The sequence below is a fragment of the Poecile atricapillus genome, chromosome 22 (genome assembly GCF_030490865.1).
Source record: "Poecile atricapillus isolate bPoeAtr1 chromosome 22, bPoeAtr1.hap1, whole genome shotgun sequence".
Lineage (NCBI taxonomy): Eukaryota > Metazoa > Chordata > Aves > Passeriformes > Paridae > Poecile > Poecile atricapillus.
Window position 1 is genome coordinate 7,775,741 of NC_081270.1, and position 24,874 is coordinate 7,800,614.

Sequence of the window (24,874 nt, forward strand, 5' to 3'; positions counted from 1 at the left end):
CCACTCAATTATGTATTTACATAGAAAATTTCCCACTCACAGCATTTAGACAGCTCCCATTCTCCTTAGAAAAGATTGGGAGGATCCATCCCACTCCCACCACATGCTCTGTGGGAGCTTCCCACCCTCTTCCCAAGAGATTTTTAACTCTTTGCTCAATATTTGCAGCCCAAAGTTGGCATGGAGAACATGATCCCCGAGGAGAAGAGCCATCAGGCACTTGTCATGGATGGAGAATGAAGAAGGACAGAGCGAGTCACTGAGGGGAATCACCTCCTGCAACAAGGTGTGTTACATGCACGATACTCCTAAGATACCACCTCGTGCAGTGCAGTCATAGGGCACCTCAGTAATGTTGCCAGTGATCCAGGGGGAAATTAAAGAGGGAGGAGAAACACTTCAGGAATTGCAGTATGGATTTCAGTAGAAAAAAAAAAATTAGGAAAACCATGGAAGAAACTGCTGGGTTATAAAGACAGTGAGCCCTGTGAGAACACCTCCATTTCCACAGGCACAAGTGGCTTCGCTTTAAAGCCCTTCCCATTTCCACTTGTTAACAAAGAGATTGGGAACCAGACATTCCTTTAGCAGTAGCTGTTGGGAAGGATTTCAGTCACCAACCACTCACATCCTTGTGTTTGACTCTGTGCTTTACTGGCAGGCATGACCTTGTAATTAGCACGTGTGGTTGCTGGAGGTAATTATGTCACAGTGTAGTGGTTACACTGTTGGGGTCCAGCACCACCAGCATACCCCCAGGGCATGAGGCAGAGCAGACAATCAATGTAAGGTCACAGTGACTCAAAAGCCAGGTGGGCCAGCAGGATTTCCCAAATCCCATTCTGGTGACAAACCTGCCCAAAAAAGTGGTTACCTGGGCAAAGCCACACCAGGCACGTGCTCAGACATGGGACTGCAGAGGGGCCAGGCACCAGCTGATGGGAGGCACTGCAGGATTCCTGAGCAATGGCTCAGTCATGTTCCTTCTGCTGACCATTCCTTCAGCTATTCTGAGGCAGGAAATTGCATTAAGGAACACTCACCTCTCTGCATCCCACTCTTGCTCTTAATGCAGCCGCTGCATCCACATGACTGCTCAAAAAACCTTCAGCTGTTATTTTGAAACTCCAGACCTCTGCAGGAAGTTTTTAGGAGAGAGCTCTACTCCTAAAGACCCACAATAGATAACCAAGGAAAACACCAACTTGGAGTGTACATTTATTGCACAAGGCCTGACCCTCTCTTGGCCATATAAAGGCTGCAGATTTCAGGGTGCTAATGCCCCACTTCATGGAATCCCAGAATGTTTTGGCTTGGAGGGACCTTAAGGCTCATCCTTCCACTATCCCAGGCTGCTCCAAGCCCCGTCCAGCCTGGCCTTGGGCATTTCCAGGGATGGGGCAGCCACAGCCCACCCTTGTTAAGCTTCAGGACATCAGGCCAATTCTGACTGGGACAATCCTGAACATGAATACAACTGTGTCATTAATCAAAATTTTTATATATTACCAAAATAAAACCATCTTCATCAAGCAGAACAGAAAAGGCTCAAGTGCTCAAAATAGTTTTGAAGCAGAGTGTTCAATCCTTAAATCTCCCAGCAGAAGAAATTGCAGCAAACCTTTGGCCAATGTATGATGAAGCTGTAGCAGCCCACACATCAAACCTTCCCTTTTCCCACCCTGAGAGCTGAGTTCAAAATGCAGTTTTGCATGATAATGACCTCACTTAGCTCTAACAGTGACACCAGCATCACGTGCAGAGCTCTGGACATGTGAGGAGAAAAACCACTGCCCAGTTTGTCACAGTCACTGAGTCATAACCCATTGTGTTGTGTTTGTGTCTCTCTCACCTGGCACCAGCACCCACAGCTCTGGTTAGCAGGCATTTAAAATGGCCAAAACCTCAGTGCTGTCTCATGGAAAAGAGGAAATTTTTCTGGGTCTGAAAAAGGAACTGCTCCTCTATGAAAGGACCTTAGGGTCAGTGACTATGCCCCGAGTTTCAGAGGAGGAATATACTCTATGCCTCCCTACTAAAACCTGTTCTACTATGTGACACTAAGAGAATGGGACTTCAAAAAAGTAATTTCTAACTAAAACTCTCACGAGCTTTCCAGGGCTTTAAATGCCAATTGTTTTTAATGTCCATTAATCCAAAAAATCCATTGGCTTTGGGAAAAATGGTAGTGAAGGATTTGAGTGCAGTGCTGCCAACCTCAGAAATACAGATAGACCTACCAAGCAACATTATGATAAAGTGTTTATTCATTTTTTTTAAATATCAAATTTTTTTACACATAATTTGTTGATAAACAGTCCCCCAATATTAAAAAAAATCAAAAAAAGAATCAAGTGTGTATTACTTTGGGCAGAACCACATCCCATTGATGACACACCCACTCCTCTCTTCAGCCGCCTGCGAGGCCGCAGTGTGTTCAACCCACAAGAGTCAATGACACAAAATGCAACCAGCTTTAGGATTCCTGAGTATTGATTCCCTCAAGTTCCCTAAGTGAGTCTGTAAAACTCTGAAGCATCAGTCAAAGTGTGACCCAAACCGCTGTGCTTTGGATCATGGACTAAGCCTCGTCTACACAGTGCAGGAAGAAATCTCTTAAGTGCTTCAGAGGGGAATGATGTACGTGAAACTGACCTCGTTTCCCAAGCTGGCATCCAAGAGAGGCAGGCAGAAACACCTCTGGATTTCTCCTCTTTGAATTTCTGTTAGAGTTCTGGGCAGCTGTTTGGCAGGAAGTCCAAGTCTGGTGAAGAAACCTCTAGGACTGGCTCCTCCTGTTGTTCATCAATGGCATAGTTTTACAGAAAACTGATCTGAAGTTGAGCGTTCAGCAAGTACACTTAAATATTGCTACTTTTGAGAAGAGGAGACGGCAAGAGGGAGAGATGGAAGAGGAGAACATGGAGGACATACAAGGTTAACAGTCCTGGAGACCGAGTGTCTACATCCAAAGTTAAACATACACAGCAAGGAGGCAGAGATTGTCACGGTAACAGCTCAGCTCTGTCCTGCAACAGGTAAATGTGCCAGGAACGGTCACCAGGAATATTCCCTCCTCTTGTCAGAATCACCCATGCCCAGAAACTTCCAGATGTTGGGATTCCACTAAACATCACCTCTACGTTCACCTATGGCCTCGTGTACACAAACACGCAGTCACAAAGAGGCCAGGTGAATTTCTTCAGTATTTTTAAAGAAAAAAGTGAATCTCAGAAACCAGAAGTGGCTCCAGGGCACACCTATAAAAGCTCTACAGACCCACATGGGTCCCCATAGGTGCTGGCAGCTTTACAAAGCAGTTTATGAGCACTGCTTTACTCTCTAGAGCTGGACTTGCATGGTGAAATCCCTTTGTTAAGTGAGCTGACATTAGGACACTGCAGCAGTGGTTAATGAGGAGGGGGAAGAGAAAAGAATGAAGTGCCTGATTTTAGGCTGGAATACCTGGCTCCTTGGAAACCCAAACAGCTGTTGGTGGTACCTTTATCCCCTGCTGTAGCCAATCAGCCATAGCACTCTGCCATCCCTCCTTTCCTATAAACACTCCCACTCTGGGCCAGGTCAGCACAGGGGCCAGCACAGGGACTGCCAGAGGCTGAACAGAGGATGTGTGTGTGTGTGTGTGTGTGTGTGTGCATGCAGCAGAGAGGACACACGTTGAAACAAAGACAACTTTTAGACAGCGTTCGCTATACACACACTCTATTACATATTATTTTAACCTTAAGTACTCACCACTGCCTCGATTTTATACTAAATCTTGCTCCTAAAACAAATTATTCACTAATTTAGCAGGACATAGCCATTCACTCAAAGCAAGGCTTGAAGATGAAGAGATTTAAATCACCAGGCTTGGACCTACTTGATAAAAGAGTTTTAGAAGTATTTATCAGTTGGGGGTCAGGGTTTGTTCCTAGCAGTTTGGAGTTACTCACGGTATTCTAGCACTATAGATAAATGCTCCCATACAGCTTTGGCAGAAGGGTGGGATTCAAAACTTTTATTTGACAAGGAATAAAAGTGAGAATTGAAGCAGATTGGTTGATGCTCTAAAGCTTTTATAGCATAAATTCTGTATGCACAGCCTAAGTCAGTGTGGCTGTGAGAGCAGATCCTGTCACCAGCTTGGTGCAGAGCAGCACCACTTGAGCCAGCTGAGCAACAGCTTCTAAAACAGAGATACAAGGGGCTAACACTGAGTAGCCAACACTGAGTAGCCAACACTGAGTAGCCAACACTGAGTAGCCAACATCTACTGCTCCAAGCAGCTGGCAGTAGATCCACCTGCAGGCGAAGGGTGCAGGTACAGCTCTCCTGCACCCAAGAGAGCCAACCTGCCCCTGGCTCCTGGGTTGCTTTGCTCCCAGGGCCACCTCACCAAGCTCTGCAGTGTGAATCAGGAGCAGGTTCAGCCATCTGAAGTCACTCTGGATCTGGAGCCTCACTGCTGCTGCTTCTGATGGTGAACCAGATGCAGACAGGAATGGGGCTGATAGATCCTATTTCCTAAGGAAATAGGATCTATCTTTTCTAGAGAGACCTGCTGATACTGTACTCCTGGCACCAGCTCAAGTGCTGCCCTTCACAGAGCATCTTCCTCTGATTTGAGGTGCTCATTGCAAGGAGAATATTGAACCAAACCTTCACCTGCCCAGTGAAGATGAGAAAGCTGTTGTCTGGCCTCAGTAACTCATTTTGAGCAGGGCCTCAAGTGAGTCACTAGATCCTGCTCCAGACAGCCAAGCACTGCTTCCCACATGGAGCAGTGCCTGCTGCTGGCACCACAAGCAGAGGGGTATAAACCAGACCTGTCTGGGAGCTCCAGGTCTGGATGGTACCATCCCAGCTCACAGAGAAGCTCCATTTGACAGTAGAATGCCTAAAAGCCCTTTATTACTCCAAAGGATCTCCAGGCTGCCCAAGTGTCTGAGGCAAATCTGACACCAGCACTCAATGACAGCACAAACTCCTGTGAGGTGACAGATGAAACCAAATCTGTGTTGTTTTTAAATGCCACCTGCATAAAAACAGCCTAGCCCACACATAGGAGTCCTGCTAAAGCAACAGGGAACACAAACACCAGGACACAGGCCTGAGACAACGACAACACCACATGGAAGCCATGAACAAAAATGTCTGGTGCTGCTGAGCCATTGCTCCAGGTTTAGCTCAACGTGTTAAATTCAAGACAAACACCTAACACAAAGCCACTTCTGAGATTTGCAAGTGGGATTAAATCAAAGCTCTTACTTAAAATTTGGTTTCAGCCACGCTTTCCTTTCCTGTCCCCAGCCCTGACAGAGCTTTGTGACTTTGCAGAACATCACAAAGGAGTTCTTCCCCCTCAAAAAAGCATCTGGAAAGGGCTTCCTACAGCACAGCCTCAGTGAGGCCTCAGCACTCAGGTGACTCACCTGAGACATCCCAGAAGGCCATGATGGTTGTAATGCAGAAGCCACATCAGTGCATTTGAACAAATGGAGCCCTCACTCTTGAGGAGGTCCAAGATCAGCACCCCAACCATAGCAATCCACAGCCAAGAGGCCAATCAACCCTGGACATCCAGACAAACCACAGCAAAGCAGATTCTTCCTTCTTCCCATCACAGCCCTGCTTGGAGCCACTGAGATGAAGTTCATTCCTCCCTGGGCACAGGGAGATTTAGAGCCATAACACACGGTTGGTTTGTTAAGGAAATTCATCATTAAGGTTTAGCCTTAAACTGGTTGAGCTTGTTCTTTTTGCATGAGGAAAAACATGATGAGGGCAAGGCTAGAAAAAAATGTCAATACTCCTTCTCCCTCCCCCCATGCCTACAGTTAATACCAGCACACCTCCAAATAAGTTAAAATGTATCTTGTAAGTTTTGGTAGCACCAAATTCTATCCCTTCCCTTCTTCTATCCCCATGTTGTAAACTGGAACACACTGGCCCAAGAGCATCACAGAATATTCTAAGCTGGAAGGGACACATAAGAATCACTGAGTCCAGCTCTAAATCAAAGCATAAAAGGGTTTGGCAAAAATAAGCATCAGCCTTCCCCGTGCACACATGAAAACCCACACTCCCAAAAAACCCCTTCGCTCCTCTGGCAAAGCCTTATGCATCCACGAGCATCCACACACCTTTAGCAGCTGCAAGAATAATTTCAACAGCTGGATGTTGGGTTCCAAGGAGCTGCAACAAATGCAGATTCCACACTGGACTCAGTGTGCACCTGCCCTCCTGTGCACCTGTGGCCAATTCCCATCACAACCTGCTTTGTGCCAGACAGGGCAGTGAGGGCAGTGGCTGCTGCTTCTTATTCGTATCATTGGAGGTTATTCTAAAATTGTACATTTAAATAAAACCAGTAGTTTTAATCCAGTATACATGATTAAAAACTATCCTGTCCACACAATGCAAGGACATTTTCTTTGCTTTCAAAGCCCAAATCTAAGGAGTGAAACAGAAGCAATGTGTTACTTTGGCTGCAAATAATTAAAAAAATCTGGCTCAACATTCTGCTCGTCCATTGTGGTGTGCAATTGAGATATTCCTGTAGAAGAAAAGATCCCCCAGTCAGCTCCCTCTTCCACAGTTATGTGGGAACAACAATGCTCTTGGCTAGCAAAATGAGAAGAGCAAGATCTGCATTTCCACCCGCTTGTTCCAAGGCCTGGAGAGCTTCCTGTGGGGTAAAACCAGCACTAAGGATCCGGTCAACATCAACCTCAGGGAAAGCAGGGGGTGGAGAAGCCCCTGTGGTCAGTCTGGTGTAGGCAGCTGGGGGGCTCAGCGGTGCTTCCTCACTCCCACCCACCGGCCACGGACCTTCAGGAGCAGCACTGCTTCTTCTCCCAGGTGCTCCTGTGAACAGGCTCTGAGTATCCTGTGGTGCTCCTTCATCTGAAGCAGGTGTGGAGGAAACGGGTGTGCTTTGCTCCAGAGTTGGACTAGGTGGACTCTGAGAATGAGAACCTCCTGCCAAAACCTCCCTCTGCTCTGGGCTCTGCTGCTGGCCAGGGGTGGCTGCAGACTTCAGCATGACCACATCGCTCTTACCTGGACCCTTCTGCCCCTCTAAAGCACCTCCCCTGAGCACAGGCTGCGCAGGACTGATGGGCAGGGTGCTGATGTGCTCTTTGACAGGATCACAAGGCTGGCTCCCCTCTGCTCCTCCAGGGTCAGACCTCGCCTCAGCAGAGGAACAGCTCTGTTCCTGGCTGGCTGCATCCGAGCCTTTCTGCTGCACTGCTGGCTCTCTGGGAACCATTTCCAGCTGGGAGACTTCAGAGGCAAGGATCTTGCATTCTCCTTTCCGACTGATGACCAAGAGTTTGTGAAGCTCTTTCAAGGCTGATGCTAGAGGAAAACATGGTTCTTCTGAAGGTCTTCCTGGATCTGTGTCCAGCTGTTGGGTGCTGGAAGGGGAAGAGCTGTCTGCTGCCAAATTAGCCAACTCATGATACTCTGCAGGGATTTCACCAGTGCTTTTAGACTGCAGGACATCACTGGTGGAGAGCGGATCACTCAAGGACGGAGACTTCAGCAACTCCACCTCCATGGAGAAGGCCTCTGAGTTGAGGTTGGTTACATGTCTCTTCTCAGTCTGCTGCCCCTGCTGCCTTGCTGAGCTCTGTGCTTCAGCTGCAGCCTGCTCCACTGCATCTATTTCCATGGAGGCTTCCACCTGCACATGGCTACAGGAAGCTGACAGTTGGATACTCCCTTTCACACAGGAAAGACCTGTTCTCTCCAGTCCAGCTCTCATTTCCATGGGAAGATTTTCTGGCTGTTTGGCTTCTGCCACAGCAGGTTTCTCAACCCCACCAACACAGCTAGGAGGTTCTGGGTCAGTTGTCTCAGTTTGCTCCTCAAGATGTTCCTTTTCTGGCTCTTTGCACATCTGATGGTCTGTAGGAAGCTCATATTTTTGCTCCTGCTCTGAAGACAGACAGACATCTTTATCCTGCCTGTGCTTGGCAGCATTGTCAGCCAAATTGACTTTTGCCACTTCCAGAGGAAGTTCCTGACCATGATCTTGTCCTTTAGTATTACATTCCTTTAAAATGTCAGCACTAAATGTTTCTTTGAGTGTCTTCTGTGAAAGGCAAGCTGGATTGGAGCAGGTTCCATCTCCGGTGTGCGAAGAGGGGTCATTATTTGCTGAGGAAGAGCTATTGGAATGATGCTGTAATACCAGAGGATGCTCTTTTTCTGGGGTTATCTGGTGTTCAGGTGAAGAGTCAGAAGTCTTGATGGCTCTAGGATCAATGGGCTCTGTGAGGCTGGATTCAGATGAGCAAATTGAAGCAGGGGCAGAGACAGAACGATCAAGTAATTGATTTGTGGGATTACAGATCTTGGAATTTAGTCCTGAAGACTGGACTGGATTTTGAAACCCATCAGAAGCTGGTAATGAGGGCATTTCCAGTGAGGTAGTTTCTTTGTCACTATTCTCTATGGAAAACAGAAGGAAAGGAGCAGTCAGGACACAGCAGAAGCACCGTTCACACCGTGGCAGCACAAACTGGAACGGGTGGCTCTAAATACCTGGTCTGTGGCCCACTCCAGCTGCAGTAAACACACACTACATGCATCAAGGCTTCCGACGTTCTGTTTGGATTAGGAAACAAACACACCAAACTTGTGTTAGCATTCAGAGCACACACCATGCATGGTTACAGTCCTGCACAGCTCCCCTCCTGTCCAGCACAATGGCACGGAGGCTGCAGGAGCTCCTGCCTCCCAGGAAGATTCTGCCTGGCAAGTTTGGCACATCAAGGCAAGAATAACTCTGCCAGAGCACAATTTAAAGGCTGTTATGTACTGTGTATGCCACAGAGCAGTCTGTGGGTGATACCAGACACTTGGTAAACTCTACACAGTATAACACATGTGTCTAGGGCTGTACACATCTGTTCTCCCTTTGGCAGGTGATACTCAGGAGACACATTTCAGGGATATGGGAACTGAGATGGCAACCCAGTTCTTGGGTTGTGTTCCCAGCAGTGCCATCAGACCCAAGAGAAGGTGTCCAAGTACCAGCTGTCTGCAAAAGGGAAGTGTACAGATTGTAGGGGGAAGGAAATCCCCCAGAACTGCTGCCCAAGGCTGGGAAGAGCAAAGCAAATGAGGAGCAGCCAGAAGTCAAGCCCAGCTTGCTGCTTCCTTGTCCTCACAGAGAGCAGATGAATTGCAGATCTCTATCAGAAGCACCAAACACTGGCTGTGGTTATCAGGGGAGATTAAGTGACCGTATCTTGCTGATAGTCTGATCTTGCTGATGTATCAGTGCTCTTGCACTTGTTAAATCACTCACACGACCTTTGCAGGAGCATGTGTCCCGACACCGCAGCCCTGTCTGCCCATGATCACACACCCAAGCTCTGTGCTCTGTGATTTGCTGCCCTTTCCCAAACTCAGAGGTCTTAAACACACACAACTGGTTTTCCTGGAGTCTCTTTTAACAGGAGTACTGGGGCACAGCTTGCCATGCCTACACCTCCAGCCATGATTCCCTTTAAATTCCACAACACAACAGCAATCTGCTTTTCTGTCCTCAGCCTTGTTCCTTTAATTCTCTGTGAACTAAAACCAGTGCAGTACCTGCCATGACACCACCCACTGCTCTAAGGTGCCACTCATTTTTCCTAAGGGTGGCAAAGAGCTTTGTGACAGAGGATATGGATGAAAACCAGAGGGATTCTTTCTGTTTCTATGTGGAATGATCACGTTTATTCTCTGTGCTCCCAAACCAACCCTTGAGGGAGGAAGCAGAACTGTCTTCTGAGCTGCTGGATCGTTAATAAGGGTCTGGTCAGACACATCAGGGATTTGCATTCAGGTAGCAGCAGGAGCAGGTTTTCTGCCAAGCACTCCTCAGTGTCATCCTTCTCCTCAGGTAGCCACAGGTGTCGAGTCCCAGCCCCACCAGGGATATTGATCCAGCTAAAACCAGGAACAAACTCTTCCCTGCAACATGCTCCATCAGGAATACATTCCTCTCTGTACCAGGAACAGCCTGAGTTGTTTGTGGTGGCAGTGATTTGGACTGAGGCTGCCTGGATGAAAAGGTGTGTGTGGGATGAACTGCCTGGCTTCACCTCCTCCTCAGCAAAACAGCTCCAGTTCTGCTGCCAGGTTTGTCAATCCTCCATGATCACCGAGTTCCCCAGTGGTGGGAAATTGGCACAAAAGAGCATCAAGTCCTCAGAGGTAAAAAAGGATGTGCAAGTCCTGGATCACAGTGAACCCCACCAGGACTCCACCACCACCTCAGCTGCCTTCCATAGGTGCTAATCACCAGCAAGGCAGCTGACAGCAATCATAATGTTCCCTAAAGTGGGCTTCAAGGGATTAAATAAAGTTCAGGAATAATCCAGGTGCACTCAAAACAAGCACTTTAATAGCTTCCAGGTGCAGGCAGCCATTTGTGTTGTACCATCTCCTGGAAGCCAGCAAAAATTCCTGCTGCTATAAAAGAACACACATGTTGCAGGGAGCTGAGCTTCTTCGGAGCTGCATCACATTCTCTTTCTGTTCTTCTTCCGCTTTCTGCTTTTTCCTTTCCTGGTTTTCTTGGTACCACCTAGTAGCAACTCGAGTTTTGGAAGAGAGAAAGAGGGAATGTGCTGACATTTTAGGATACAGCCAACAAAAGCCTATGGGCCAGAGGCTGGTACTGTGTCTAGAACTGTCAGGACTGTCAGAGTCAATCTGAACAAGAGCCACTTTAGTTCTGTGCCTCGGTGTTCTATGAGCATTAAGTGAACACACAAAATGGATTTCCTATTCCCATAAATCTTTTACATTCCTCTAGGGCTCAGCATCAACGGGAAGTGTCCGAGTGCTGACCAGCCTGAACAAAGCCTCATGGTCCTTAGAACCATATGTGGTACATAAGCAGCTTGGATTTAAGACATTTCAGGCACTTTTCTGTTTAAAAACCTTGTCTAAAATGCTTTTATTATAAAGACTCATAGTTTGGGCTGAGGTTTGCTTGTTATTTAGTTCTCTTTCAACCAACTGTAATATATGCAAAGCCTCATTCCAAGTGGAAATCTATTCCAAAAGCTAACCCAGGCTCCATCAGGCTCCAGGTTTTAACAGGAACAGAACTAATATTTACACCTGCCAGGCTGTGGGAACAGACAAGAGCCCAAGCTCCTGAGCCTGAGCGATATCAAAACACAATCACAAGGTCAAACCCATGTTTGTGTTTCTCTCTACTGGCTGCAACTTCAGTTAATAGACATTCAAATCTGGCTAGAAAAGTCACACATTTAAACTGTTTCTTACTGGTTTATTAAAACCAGACCTTCCTTCTGAGGTTTTTTACTTTTCTGGAAAACTTACATTCAAGAAAATCGGCCAAAGGGAGCAGTAAGTGCAGTCCTGTGTTCCCCTTAATGTTATCAACTTCATTATTTGTAACAAACTGTTTACTCTTTGGGCTGTCAAACAGTAACTGGGAAGTATTAAAAAAAAATTTCAGTGTATTTCAACTAGATATATATATATATATATATATGGGCACACTAGAGTCTTAAAAATTAGCAAGGAAACATGATCAGCTTAAACCTGACCCAGCAAAGAGTTCTACATGTGTGTGGGAAGCAGAATTTACTGAGTTCTTTCAGAGAAAAAATGAGCAGTAAAACTCAAAGGTCTCTAGAGAACTCTAGGATATAAAATGTTATCTTTAGAAGTTTTGGAAAAGGCTTAAGGAATACACCCTGAGGTATTCACAGCCTCTCTGGAACAGCAGGGAAAAAATAATGAATTTCCCCTTCAGCTAAAAGCTGAATTAAGGGAGGAGTTGAACAGAAAATTTGAGTTTCAGACTGTTTTTGTCTCATAGCTCAGCTTTCAGCTATTTTGCCTGAAAATAAAATCACTTCACTAAATTTTGCAGCTAGCAAAGCTCCACGTAGCCATCACATCTGTGCAGTGTTTGGATTCCAGGGATACTGGGAACAAAACTGCAGGAGGGTGTAAGTTCTCAATGCAGGTCACATTTAAGGCTGAGGACATGAATTCAGCTTTTGAACCTTAGAGCAACTGCAAGGAAGCAATTCCCCCTCCAAAGGCACGAGCACCATTCCAGGGAAAAATGCTGAAATAGTGTGAATTCTAAAAATTGTCATGAACTTCTGTCACTGCTCCAGCTGCTCTATTTTTACGTGGTGCAGCCAATAAGAGCAAGGTTTTGGGAGCCTCCCCAAAGCTGCAGCAGCACCACAGCTGAGCCACATCCCTGCTGGGCACTACAGCACAATCCCAGCCACAGACAACCATTAACCTCCACACCCTGAAAGCCAGGAAACCGCAGGTGGGAAGCTGCAGGGAGAGCACAACATAACCAGCAAACAACCCCAAGTGCCTTTGTGCAGGTTTTGCAGCCCAGAAAGGAAGACAGAAGTGCACTCAGAGGCCACAAGCAAGAATAAAGCCCCTTCTCTCCATCCCTTCCTGGATGATGCTGCTCCCAGGAACTGGAAGGAGAAATGTTCACAGACATCCTGGCATGCAGCAAAAAAATAAAAAGCACAGATTCCTATTTCAACCGAGCTCCTGGCAGTACCTGCTTCCTCTACGGATTTCTGTATTGCCTCGGCAAGCTCCTGGTCAGCGATGTCCTCGGGCCGCACGTCGTCGCGCCCCGCGCCGTACGCCAGCCGCGCGCACTCGGGCAGCTCGCCCTCGGGCAGGAACGAGGTCTGGGAGCCCGTGGTGCCGATCACCAGAACGTTCTTCTTGAGATCAATGGAGCACTGCAAAAGAGCATCGCCACATCAGGGGCCTGCGGAGAGCCAGGCGGCTCCCAGAGGGAAAGGGAGACACGAGGTCAGGCAATCTGCCTCCAACGGGAGCGGCTCCCTGCAGCTGAGGGTGGGCCAGAAGTATCAGCTCCAACCAAAGGGCCCTGTCTGACTCAATTTGTAATAAATCATTCAGCTGGAAAGCTCTGCACATCTGTGATCAGAGCAAAGAGCTCCAGGCAGCAGCCAGACACCCTAGAGCTGTCCATGATGGATGCAGTGTACGTGCTTCCAGGCTGGAAAATAATCCACCCTCAACTCCCCCCAGGAAAATCCTACAAATTCACAGGAGAGGCATTTATGTTGCACTTCTCACTAAACCTGCAAGAGCCAGGCAACTGTTTCAAAAGAGATTTTGATACCTGATGCCTCTTAAGCATATCCAGTCCTAGGAGCATGTCCATGGGCTGCTCTTCAAGGATTGAGAAGGAGCACGCCAGGAAATCCCCTTCAATCTGCACCTGAGCTGAAACACAAGAGAGAGAAATTCCCACTTCAGCACAACAAAATGGAGCTTGCTGCTCTTCCACCTCCAGGGAAAGGTCTGGGCGAATCTGAAACCAACACTCTGATGCACTGTCTTGGGCACAGAATGTCTGGCCCTGTGCAAGCCCCAGGACTGCCAGGCCTGCCATGGTCCCAGATTAATTATTTTAAAAGCTGATGTGCCTAAGAACCTTGAGTCCTGCTTCCCTGACCCTCCAAGCTTAAGGGCTTGCAAACAGATTATTAGAGCACGAGTCTAAGCAGCAGCAACAGCAAACAGAATTGATTTTTCAGTAATAAGGACAATGTCCTCCATCCAGAAAAGGTGCACAGAGAGAGCTTCTCCTTCCAAGAGAAGAGCAAACACTGTCCTGGGCTGGAACCTTTCCTGAGTAGCTCACCCTGCTCAGGAGTCCCAGCCAAAACAGGGTGGGTGTTTCACATTCACCTTGGGTTTTGCCCCCAGATGTGTCCTGTACATGTGAGGAGCTGGGATTCCCTCACCTCAAAGTGTTACAGTAATGCCATTAAAATACAGCATTAAATGAGACAGAAAACAGAATTCCCAAGAAAGCCCAAGACAAACACACTGCAGATGCACTTTGATTTTACTTTGCAGGATCTCCTAACAATTAAAGCACTGATCCTCAGTGCCAAGACTGCAGGTAATGCAGTCAAACCCCTGATAAAGCTGCCCCAAAAATGCCAGCACTTACCTAAGTGCACTCTGCCAATGATTTTCTGTGTCCCAACACCCTTAGCAATGCCAGCCCACCGCCGATCCACCAGCCTCATGATGTTGCACCTTTCAGCACAGGCTTGGCTCATGATGGTCATCTGGGCACCTACCAGCAACACACCTCATGTTAAATCCTCAGCATAAACTTTTATTTTCTCCTGGAAGAGCTTAAGATCCTGCACTCAGTGGCTGGAAAAAAACCCACCTGCCCCAGGGCATAAAGGCTTCCTGTGAACCCCACAGTGCTGAGCTGGCTGCCCACACACAGGTCAGCACTGACCAGTACTGCAGGGATGGAACAACCCCAAGAACTTCCCCTTGCAGGGTATGGATGGGAACCACCACATTAAAGGAGAAATCCCCATCTGCAAAATGGGATAGGACACACACATGTGGCAGTGACCCTCCAGGCATGGAGGTCCCAGAGACTCCCAGGAGCTCTAAGCCAGGGTGTTCCCACACTGCTTCTTTCAACAATCTGCTTTGCTCACCCAGGCTGTGCTCAGGGCTCAGTAAAGTGCTCCAAAATCTTGTCATGCAGTGCTTTATTACAGGATTCTTTGGGAAAACTACTGGAATGTTTACTGTTGCCCTCAGTGACAGAGTGTGGAGAAAGCACCTGAGTCCACAAAGGCTTTCACAGGGTGTCCATTGACTTTGCAGTTGATGTAGAGCATCACCACTTGGCCAAAGCTCTCGGGTGCCTCTTCCATCGCTATCGTCATGTTCTCTTCAATGTTTTGTTGCCTGAGTTTTGTGGAGAAGAGAGAGAAAAATCAAAATATTTATGTCAACCAGACTTTGTAACATCGCTCTGACTCACAGACAGACCTGGAAATCCCACCTGCTGCGGCTCACCTTACAAACACACATTTAAACCACAGTAAAGGCTGCTTCCTTAGTGAAACACAGACCTGAGAACTGAATGCTAGGAATGATCTCAGTCCAGAGACACTGAGTCACTCCCCAGCAGCCACTGCCCCCTCCAACCCCTGCCTAACTCACACCTCAGCTCCTGACAGCCTTGTGTTGCCAACAGGAACCTCCCATCCACGTTAACCTGGAGAGCTCAGAGCAAAAACCTGTGGATTCATTAGTCATGCTGAGAGTACACAAAGATGCTGGCAATAGCTACATCACTGGAATCCCACACAGCAGCTGAACATTAAAATCCTTTGGTTTCCCTGGTATCTTTTCCAGGCATAGGAAAGAAGGGAGGTGAGCAAAATGGCAGAAAGAACACGAGCACCAGCCCTTGGTGCAAATTTGACAGAAAAAATGCTCTGCAAGAAATCCCTCACAGCCCCAGAATAATCTTGGAAGTGATGGGCACCCATAGTGACTGCATCCAAAACAGCTTTAGCTCCCCCAAAAATGGGAAAAGGCTTCAATTCTGATGCCATTTCATTTGTCACTGAGTGGGGTGTGAAATCTGGGGACGGCTCAGCCCAAACAGCTGCTGTCTTTATCTGTCCCTCATCTAAGGAAGAAGGGAAGCGTTCCTGTGCCTCTGAGCAACATTTGACTATTTACAAATGTCTGTTTTCTGCATTGCTGAGTGTTTATCTGGCACCAACACCTTGCCAGTTGCAATGTAAGACCACTCCTATCACCAGTGAATTCTGGTTCTGACCAACAATGGGTCTGTACCAGACAGACACTCTGTTACCAGGGGAAAACCACCAGCCATGAACCGAGCCCAGGATTTAGCGCTCAGCTGAAGAAATCAAGCCTCAGCCCAACACAATTACATCTGGAAGGCAGCAAGAGGGAGGGACCTGATGAGCAAGGATGCATTTCTACAGAACCTCTCATCAGTGAATTAGCCAGACACAGAACAATTAGCAGGATGCAAAACCAAATCTCAAGGGCAGCTGGGAGAAACATCGCTGTGTTGTGGTGCAGAGCTCAGCTGGGAGACAGCACCAGCCTGGCTCTTGGATTCCAAACACGCCCCAGGCACTGGACTCACACCTCTCAAGAGGAGATGTGCTTTCCACAAGTGCTCCAGAGTGGACCAGCTCAGGCAGCTGACATCACACAGACAACAGTACTGTCACCTCGTATCACACAATCCCAGAATGGTCTGGGTTGGAAGAAACTTTAAAGCTCATCCAGTGCCACCCTCTGCCACGGGCAGGGACATCTTCCACTATCCCAGGCTGCTCCAAGCCCTTGCTTTGTTACCTTATGTCTTCTTCTATCTTGGCCTGTGCCTCGAGATCAAAGGGGTCAGCGGAATAGAGCCGGATCCTCTCCTGCTCGCGCCGGGCTCGGTCCTGCTGTTGCTCCAGCAACACCCTAGTGAATTTCTCTGCAGGGAACAAGGAGATAAAGAAATGCTTTTTACTGGAAATTACTCTTGCAAATCAAATTCTGGCACAGCAAACGCTTCTTTTGATGCCAGCTGAGGAATAGACTCAGCAGCACACAGAAAAAAGCTTCCTCTGTGGACAGCACGGATGGACCTCAGAGGATCAGCAGCAAAATTGGGAACCTGCCGAGATGAAAAGAGCTCGCTCTCCTCATGTCCCTACCCAAACACTGCACAATCAAACTCAATTTCCTGGCACATACATTTTTATAGCGAAAAACATTTTAAAAAACCACACAAAGGTTAATGACAAAACTTCCTTCAAACCCAAGGAACGTGGCAAAACCAGGGATTATAATCCCTAAAGCTGAATGCCTACCACTGGAAGCAGGAGGTGTTAGCCAGGTCTAAAAGCCCATTTTAAGACCACAGATTTTAGATTCCTCCTTTCTGGATGGCCTCTGGCCATTTTTTACTACTTAAATGGGAGCACGTACATCCCCAAAAGGACCTGGCAGTCTGCACAGGTCTGCACACAGGGAAGGTTTGGGTTTGCTTCCAGAGATGCCATTCTCAGGAATCAGCTCTGATTCAAAGGCTGTTATGTGCTCAGGGAAGCACTGGGTATATTTGACTCTTGGATTTTTGAAATCAGGCTTCTGTACAGCAGGTGCCCTCATCCAGCACAGCACAAGGCACGGATCTATGCAGATATTTGGGAATCCAAGCTGGAGCTGAGCTGGATCTGTGCCCAAACACTCCCAGCAGCAGCAGTGCAGCACATCAAGGGCAGAACCAGCCCAAACCACTTCCTCCTGACAGCCCAATGCGGCATTGGGACTGAAAATGCACATCTGGGTCAAAGCTTGATGTGCACAGGCCAGGCAGAGCAGCAGAGGAGCCAGTTCTGGGTGCCTTGGGCTTAACCTCTGGCTTCCTGTGCCAAGAGCAGCACCCCTGCTTGAGGTGATGGGGAGAACATGCAAGATGTGTGGAAAAGCCTGAGAGTGCCAAGAATGTACCTTCAGCTCTGGAGATGAACTAAAGGCAGAGTTAAAAACAAACAGGCTGACAACATCCATGGAAATTCCTCTCTGGTTTCCTCTAACAGAAATCACTCAGGTGTAACCCTGAGAGTGGATAAAATCTCCTGCTAGAAGCTCCTTCTCTTAATTTAGTTGTCCTCACTCAACAGGATTTATTTCCCAACTACACAGCCTGCAGAGGCTCAGGAGCTCATCTGCTGCTCCCTAAACTCCTCTCTCTTTTCATACCTAAAGGGCACCAGAGTCCAAATCTTTCACCACAGGAAGAACAAGGGACCAACATCAGCTGCAGAGGAAGTGAAGGATGAGGTTTCAACTGTGTCCAAAACATACAGACACTTCCAAGATTAACAGAAACTTACACATTTATGACTATTCCTATTGAGAAAGTTGCCAAAAGACACCATTTCCTTGTTCCACTCCCTCTCTCTTTCTGCAGTTCACTTCCACAGCACGTGATCACTATGCACAGAGCTGGGTTTGGAGTGTGCTGCTCTCTGCTGAGTCCCAGCAGGATCTGGGATGCAGCAAACACAGCACCTTTACTGGAAAATGTGCAGTAAGGAGTGTCTCAGAGTAAAAATCAGGAGCTGAGTCACTTGTGCTCACAAACATCCAAATGATCTGTGCATCTGATATTTCTGAGGAGGAGATTAAAGAGGATATTAAAGATGCCAAGCAGGAGAAATACACCCAGAAATGGCAGAACTCTGCCTCGAGTGCTCCCAACTGGCAGCTTTTATCTGCACCATCAAGGAACCTGCAGCTCATCCCAGCTCCTGGAACAGCCGGGAGCCGACCCCACCCAGCCGCGGGCCCAGCTCACCGAGGTCCCCGCTCAGCAAGGCCTCGGCCAGGGGAGGGTTGCGCTCCTTGAGCAGGGACAGCTCGTGGGGGTTGGCCAGCAGCATCTCCCGCAGCAGCGCTGGGTTCTCCAGGCCCTGAGCCAACGGGGGCGCGTCCGGGGGCGAAGGGCGCGCGCGCTGCACCGGCGGCTGCTGCTGCTGCTGCTGCGTGGACGTCCCGGGAACGGCGATGCTGCTGAAATCTATCCTGGGCAGACCTGAAAGCAAGAGCAGAGCTGTTGGTGCTTTGTGGTTGCAGTTCTGCTGGAAAAACCACGGAAAGGCCGAGCTGCCCTCGATGCTGCGTGAGAGCAGATCCCCTGAGCAGCGGTTCGTGTCGGAAGCGCAGCCACGTCCAGGGTTACTGGGTTAGCAACGCTGCTGTGTTTATATAACTGGTCTCGTCTGTCTGCCCCATTTTTAATCCCCTGAAATGCACTTGCTGACTGGTTATTCCCAGCTTCACAAATGGGAATCCCTCATGAAGAGACTCTGCAGGGCTAAACCCACTGGCTCTGAGGAACTTTGGAGTCTCTTGGGTTAAAAAAAAGGAGCAACATTCCTGCAGACCTGCATTGCAGGTACCCATCCTCCAGCTGAGGCAGGATGAGGACCTCAGCAATGCTCCCACGCCCTTCCCAGCCTGTGGCACCTCTTCTAGGGATATTTTATGACTGGGATTTGCTAGGAGTGGCTGTGGAAGGTAGGACAGAGGCGCAGGGCTCTACTCAGGCATTCCTGGAAGAGCCCTTGGCATGCACACACGATTAAGCCACTAAGTTTGGCAAGATGTGGCTTCCCAGGGAACGTGCCACAGGACAGGTTCAGGACATACATCCACAGAGGCTGTTCCTGGGTCTGAGCCACTCACACGCCTCTGCCATCACATCCAGCAGGAAGGGAATAGGCACCTGTAGGAAAACTCACCCACCTTTACCAAGCCTGCTCTGAACCAGTCACCTCCTCACTCAGTGCCTCCACATTCCCCAAAGGAACAGTAAAATGGTATTGGCTTCCTCAGAATAAAACACTGAATCAGAAGCCCTCTGGGTCATTTACAAGCCCCCGACTCACTCCAGCCATCCTCCCTCCCTCAGCACTTTGTGCAGAAGGTGCTAAAGGACGCTGACAGGAGCTGGTGTGTTGGGTAAGCGTTGATGAATCTCTGCAGGCTCAGGCAGTGCTGGCACGGAGCCTTTCTCACCTGGGAAGCGCAGGGAAGGCCGTGGCTCCACCGTCTCCTTCTGGCGCAGGATCACCACGTCCCCGTCCTTCAAGCCATAGGAGGCCAAGGACCTGTTGTTGTCGGTCAGCGGCCGCTCCGCATACACGATCTGTGCCAGGACAGCCACCAGCACCACAGCAAGCAGAGAAAAATTAAAAAGAGCTAGATGTTATTTTGTTACAGGAGAAAAAGCCCCAAACATTCCAGTAAATCCTCTGGATCTGTCTCAAGTCTCAGAAGGGAAGGTGTGATGTCCTCACAGGCCCAGCCTCAAACACTCATGGCTGGACAGCACGGGGTTGGTCTTGCTGAAATCCAGCTGTGGTTTAACAGCTGGCACCACAGAGAAGGGCCAGTCTCTCCTGATCAGAGGCCAAGATCATTACAGGGAAGCAAGTCCTGACAGGGACTGTCTGTCCACATTCCCAAACTCCAAACTCTACGATTACACAAGCCATGGACGTTTTCTGCAGCGTTCCCTGCCCCAGCACCCCCTGACTCTGGACCAATTGCAGACGTGCCAGCAGCACCAATCCAGGCATAATCCAGCCCTACATCCTTCATTCTGCCTCTTCCCACAACACTGCTCCCCAGAATAACCAGTTTTACAGGGACCTCAGTCATTAGCTCAGTGCTTTCCAGTTCACTCCAGTGATGCAACTCTCCGGACTCCGAGCACCCAAAGGCTCTGCTCCTGAGACTGCCACCAGGCCATGCAGGGAATTAACTTCTTGTGACTACAAAACACAAAGTCATATCCATTTCTGTTTTGATAACCTGGTTTAACAGGGGGTCCACAGACCAAACATAAACCCACTGAGATAAAGGTGAATAATCCCCACAGAACATTTCCATGAACATCAGACCTGTAATACCTACAGAGGCCCTGAGTTGTAGGAAAGCCCAAAATGTAACATAAGCTGGAACAGAAGTCCCCAGCAATGGTATCTGGCAACACAAAGGTTTCTGTGCTGTCAGTGGAGCACAGCGAGATCAGGCAGATCGGCTCAGCCGCCTCCTGCCCTGGCAGCAGCCCAGAGTATGGAGAACTTGGCCTAAACCCCTCAGGCACACGATCCAATTTCACAAATATCACATTGTTTAGCCAAACCCCGTCTCTTTGGGGCTGGAAAAGGCCAGTTCAGCAACAACATGTTTCCCACAGGTTGGGACTGGCCGAGCCATGCGGGAGAAGCTTTCGCATTCCTGGTGTGGATGGGCTGTGGCTCTGCCTGATGCTATCACAGGGAGCAGATCCAACAAGATCCCAAAAAACCAATCGCTACCTGTCTTAAGGTCTGGCTGACACCACAGACTTCCATTGCTTCATTCCAGCCACTTCAGCATCTTACACAGACTCTGCCTGTAGCACCTGGCAGTAGCACAGCAGCAAGGCAAGGCAAGACAAGGCAGGAGGAACAGAAATGACCAGAACTTCTATAGGGCACCAATGAGAGAATCAGAAAAGCAAACACACAATGGAACCAGGCATGAGCTTCCTCCCCAGCACGACACTGTGCAGCCTCAGCACTGCCTCACACGCAGGTCCCCCTCAGGGCCCACGTGCAGCTGTTTGGAGGTGCCTCTACCCCAGGCCACCGGCAGCACCGGGGGCAGCTGGTGCTGGCAGAGCCCGGCACAGCCTCTCATGTTGCTGGCCTGAGTCGGCGCCGCCGCAGCGACAGCCAGCGGGTCATAAATCCCAGCAGCACACCCAAATCTGAAATGGCACATTCCCTGCACAGACACTCTGGAAGAGACAAGTTAATCAGTTTAAGTGAGGCTTTACCTCTGTCATCTTGCTGGGATGGGATTTATGAGCGTTCGGCCTTACATCCCAGACAATGAATTAAGCGCCTGGCACTCGCGCCATGTCCATTAGCAGCACAGATTAATCCACTCCTGACCCATTCTGCTCCACTCTGAAAACAAACTGATTGGATTTTGCTGCCTTTTGATTGTCTGGTTTGTGGCAGTTCTGCCGGCTGGCAGGCACCAGACGCGGGTTCCTCTGGAGGTGACTCAGCCGGGGATGCAGGCACTGACGGATTCGTGTGTGCGATGCCGGAGGGCAGAACCTTCCCGTGGAGCAGGGAACCCCAGCCAGGAGTGCTGGATACCACCTGCAGCCATCAATCAATCCAAATCCCGGGCCCATCAAATATTCCCGAGCGTGGCACGGAGAGAAAATAAATGAAGGGAAGGAATGAAGAGTGTGGCTCTGCTGAGAGCCTCCTGCCCCCTCTCCCAGAAAGCCACGGCCTTGGTTGTGTGGAGGAGACTGGGAAATCAGATTATTTCCCCTCGCCTCACCCAGCTCCTCTTATCACCACAGCCACCAGCAGCTGCCTCTGTTATCTCACCAACCTGTGCCCACAGCTGTTCCTCAGACACCTCACAGCTCCCTGCCCCACCCCAAACTGCAGCACCTGGAATTCACTGCCCAAACCAGACAACAAGGCTGGATTAGCCCTCCTCCACATACTGAGTGCTTCACTCCACCCTGCATGACCCTTACAATGAAATTCATCCTCTCTAGTGCCAGCACAGCACCTTCAACACAACATTCACCTTGGCTGAGGAAAAAGGGCAGAAAACAGCCAAGTTTGGTAAATGTAAAACTGCCTATTTGTGGTTTAACAATGAAAAATCCTTCCACACAAGGAGCTGCTTCACTGATAACTTGTATCTTTATAACTTGGAAAAGCCCTCCAAGATCACCAGGTGCAATCCCCACCTTGTCCCCAGCCCAGAGTCCTGAGTGCCACCTCCAGCCCTTCCTGGGACACCTCCAGGGATGGACACTGCAAACCTCCCTGGGCAGCCCCTGCCGAGGCCTGAGCTCCCTTTCCATGGGGAAATTCCTGCTGCTGTCCACCCTGTTCTCCCCACTGCAGGTCCTCAAAAGCCCAGGCAGAAAGAGAAGAGAGGAGCAATAAATAACTGCCTGGAAAGCACAGCACAGGATGATGCACGAGAGGCAGATGGATGAGCAGAAGGAAGGCAGAGGTAGCTACAAAAGCACAGCTCCCCTTGCCTGGGGCTGGCAGCACCCACACCCCACACAGGTCAGCTGTGCTGGAAAAACTCAAACCATAGAGAACTCCTGGAAAAAATACACAGAGAAGTGACCCCTCATTATCCTAAACCAGCCCCGGAGCTCCAGGTCACCGCGACACAAGGGACAAAGGTGACAGTGAGGAGTTCATGCTCCAGGTCATGCTTGGATGTGTCACAGGCACCACAGAATCCCCACACAGGGGCTGTCCCCAGCTCTGGGAGCTCACTGGGGGCTGTGACACAGCCAGGGCAGGGCTGGGCTGCTGGAGCACAGAACCTTTGTGTGAGGCGGGTTCTCCCTTTCCACTTGCCCAAAATCAAGAGGTTTTTTCCTAAAAGAGAATCCACCCCACCTGCATTTCCTACCCCTGCTCTGAGGCTGCTTCTCTCTCATCACCAACCTCCCATTCCAAAAAAACAAGATTCTCCCAAGGCAGAGAGAAAGCCAAAGGCTGAGGGACACCAGAGCTCCAGGGCTGCCCCTGCAGCAGCTCCTCCAGCACTGACTAATCCTGGCTTGGCTGGAAACGCACTTTGTTAATTGAGACTGGGAAAAGGCTCGGGAAGCAAAAGCCGCTGAACTCCACAAACTCTGCCAGGCACGACCGGAGACGAAAAACGGAGCCGACACCGCCCTGCCCAGGAGAAACGGGGAGGAACAGGCGGAATCTCGGGACTGAACCCAGAACATGAACACAGCCAGATGGCCCAGAGCCCCCACACAGCCTCCCCCCGCCCCTGCACCCGGCTGAGCCCCGAGCCCGGATCCTTGTGCCGGCTCTGTCCCCATTCCTGCCGCAGAAAGGGAGGAAAGGACTCGGTGTGCCCTTTCCGCCCCAGCCCGGGATAAATAAACCCTTTCCCGAACATTTCAGCCCCGTTTCCTGCGCTTTGAGGAGCCCACGAGCCGCCTCCTTCCCCACGCTCCGACTTTGCTCCCCTCGCTCAATTCCTGCCCCGCTGAAGCATCAAATTCCTCCGAAACCAACACAGAAAACAAACGAAAACAACCCCACGTTATTTTCTCCCTTCCAGGTGCACGGCGGGCGCGGACCGAGCCCCTGCCGGACTCGGAGCGCTCTCCCGGGGGGTTCTGAGGGAAACCCGAGGTGTTTGTCCCCAGATCCGAAAGGTCTGCGAGGGACCCACCACCCCCAACTCCAGCTGCCCGGGCCGGATCCCGGGACCGGATCGCGGGGGACGCGGCTGCTCCCGACTCTGCGGGCGAAGGGGGCACGGCCGCTTCCAGCCCCGGGGCACCGGCCGGGCTCGGGGCGGGGGCACCGGCAGGCCCTGACCTGGCTCTCCGCCGCCGGGATGCCGGACTCCAGCTCGCAAAGTGCGCGGAAATTCTGCAGCTCGAAGTCGGCGTCCACCTGGAGGTTGAAGGTGATCTCGGAGCGGTCGCGGCGCAGGCAGAACACGGTGAGCAGCATGGCCGCCCCCGCCCGGGCCCGCACCCGCCGCCACCGCCGCCGCTGCCGTCAAGCGCCGCCGTCGCAAAGCGCCCGCCCCGCCGGTCACGAGGGCACGTCAATCTGGGCCGCGCGGCCAATCAGAGAGCGCCGCACGGAGGCCCCGCCCCCTCCCCGCGCCGGCACGTGGGCGGGGCCAGAGGGGCCCGGGGGTCACCGGCGGAGCCCGCGGCCGCAGAGCCCCGCAGGGTCCCACCGGGCTCCACCGGGTCCCCAGAGCCCCGCAGGGTCCCACCGGGCTCCACCGGGCTCCACCGGGCCCCCAGAGCCCCGCGGGGTCCCACCGGGCTCCACCGGGTCCCCAGAGCCCCGCAGGGTCCCACCGGGCTCCACCGGGTCCCACCGGGTCCCCAGAGCCCCGCAGGGTCCCACCGGGCTCCACCGGGTCCCGCCAGGTCCCCACCGAGCTCCACCGGGTCCCACCGCGTCCCCAGAGCCCCGCAGGGTCCCACCGGGCTCCACCGGATCCCACCGCGGCCGCAGAGCCCCGCAGGGTCCCACCGGGCTCCACCGGGTCCCACCGGGCTCCACCGCGGCCCCACCGCGTCCCCACCGGGCTCCACCGCGTCCCCACCGCGTCCCCACCGGGCTCCACCGCGTCCCCACCGGGCTCCACCGGATCCCACCGGGTCCCACAGAGCCACTCCGGGGCCCCCTGTGCCCCTTGGAGCTCCCTGTGTCTCCCGCTGTCCCTGTGCCCCAAGGCGCACTCAGGGGTTCCTGTCCCCTGAGGGATCACAGTCTGTCCCGGGGGTCCCTCTGCTCAGTCCCTGGCAGTCCCTGCTGTCCCCGGGATCCTGTGACCCACCCTGGGTGTCCCTGTGTCCCAAATCTCCCCATGGATCCCTGCACCCCAC

General features: G+C 50.7%; 1 protein-coding gene across 6 annotated transcripts; it reads right to left on the reverse strand.

The window, feature by feature from the left end:
- Positions 1-1,082: 1,082 nt before the first annotated feature.
- On the reverse strand, positions 1,083-24,046 carry DDI2 (DNA damage inducible 1 homolog 2). 6 transcript variants are annotated; one of them, XM_058855187.1, is made up of 10 exons: positions 23,841-24,046; positions 19,462-19,591; positions 18,239-18,475; positions 16,240-16,366; positions 14,672-14,799; positions 14,030-14,158; positions 13,190-13,293; positions 12,590-12,779; positions 8,557-8,619; positions 8,378-8,463 (listed from the first exon to the last, which is right to left on the reverse strand). In XM_058855187.1, the coding sequence occupies exons 1-9, from the start codon at positions 23,976-23,978 to the stop codon at positions 8,603-8,605; spliced, it is 1,200 nt and encodes a 399-aa protein (XP_058711170.1). In that variant the 5' UTR covers positions 23,979-24,046; the 3' UTR covers positions 8,378-8,463; positions 8,557-8,602. The 6 variants fall into 6 exon arrangements, with proteins under 6 accessions (XP_058711165.1, XP_058711166.1, XP_058711167.1 ...); XM_058855182.1 differs by lacking the exon at positions 8,557-8,619 and having other exon boundaries at positions 1,083-8,463; XM_058855186.1 differs by lacking the exons at positions 8,378-8,463; positions 8,557-8,619 and adding an exon at positions 8,683-10,604.
- Between the last annotated feature and the right edge of the window lie 828 nt (positions 24,047-24,874).

Coding starts and splice junctions, on each gene's coding strand:
- DDI2 (XM_058855182.1), bottom strand. CDS start 23,978: ATGCTGCTCACCGTGTTCTGCCTGCGCCGCGACCGCTCCGAGATCACC. Junction 19,592..23,840: donor TCCCGGCGGCGGAGAGCCAG/GTCAGGGCCTGC, acceptor GTCCTGGCACAG/ATCGTGTATGCGGAGCGGCC. Junction 14,159..14,671: donor GAAAGCCTTTGTGGACTCAG/GTGCTTTCTCCA, acceptor TGTTGCTGGTAG/GTGCCCAGATGACCATCATG.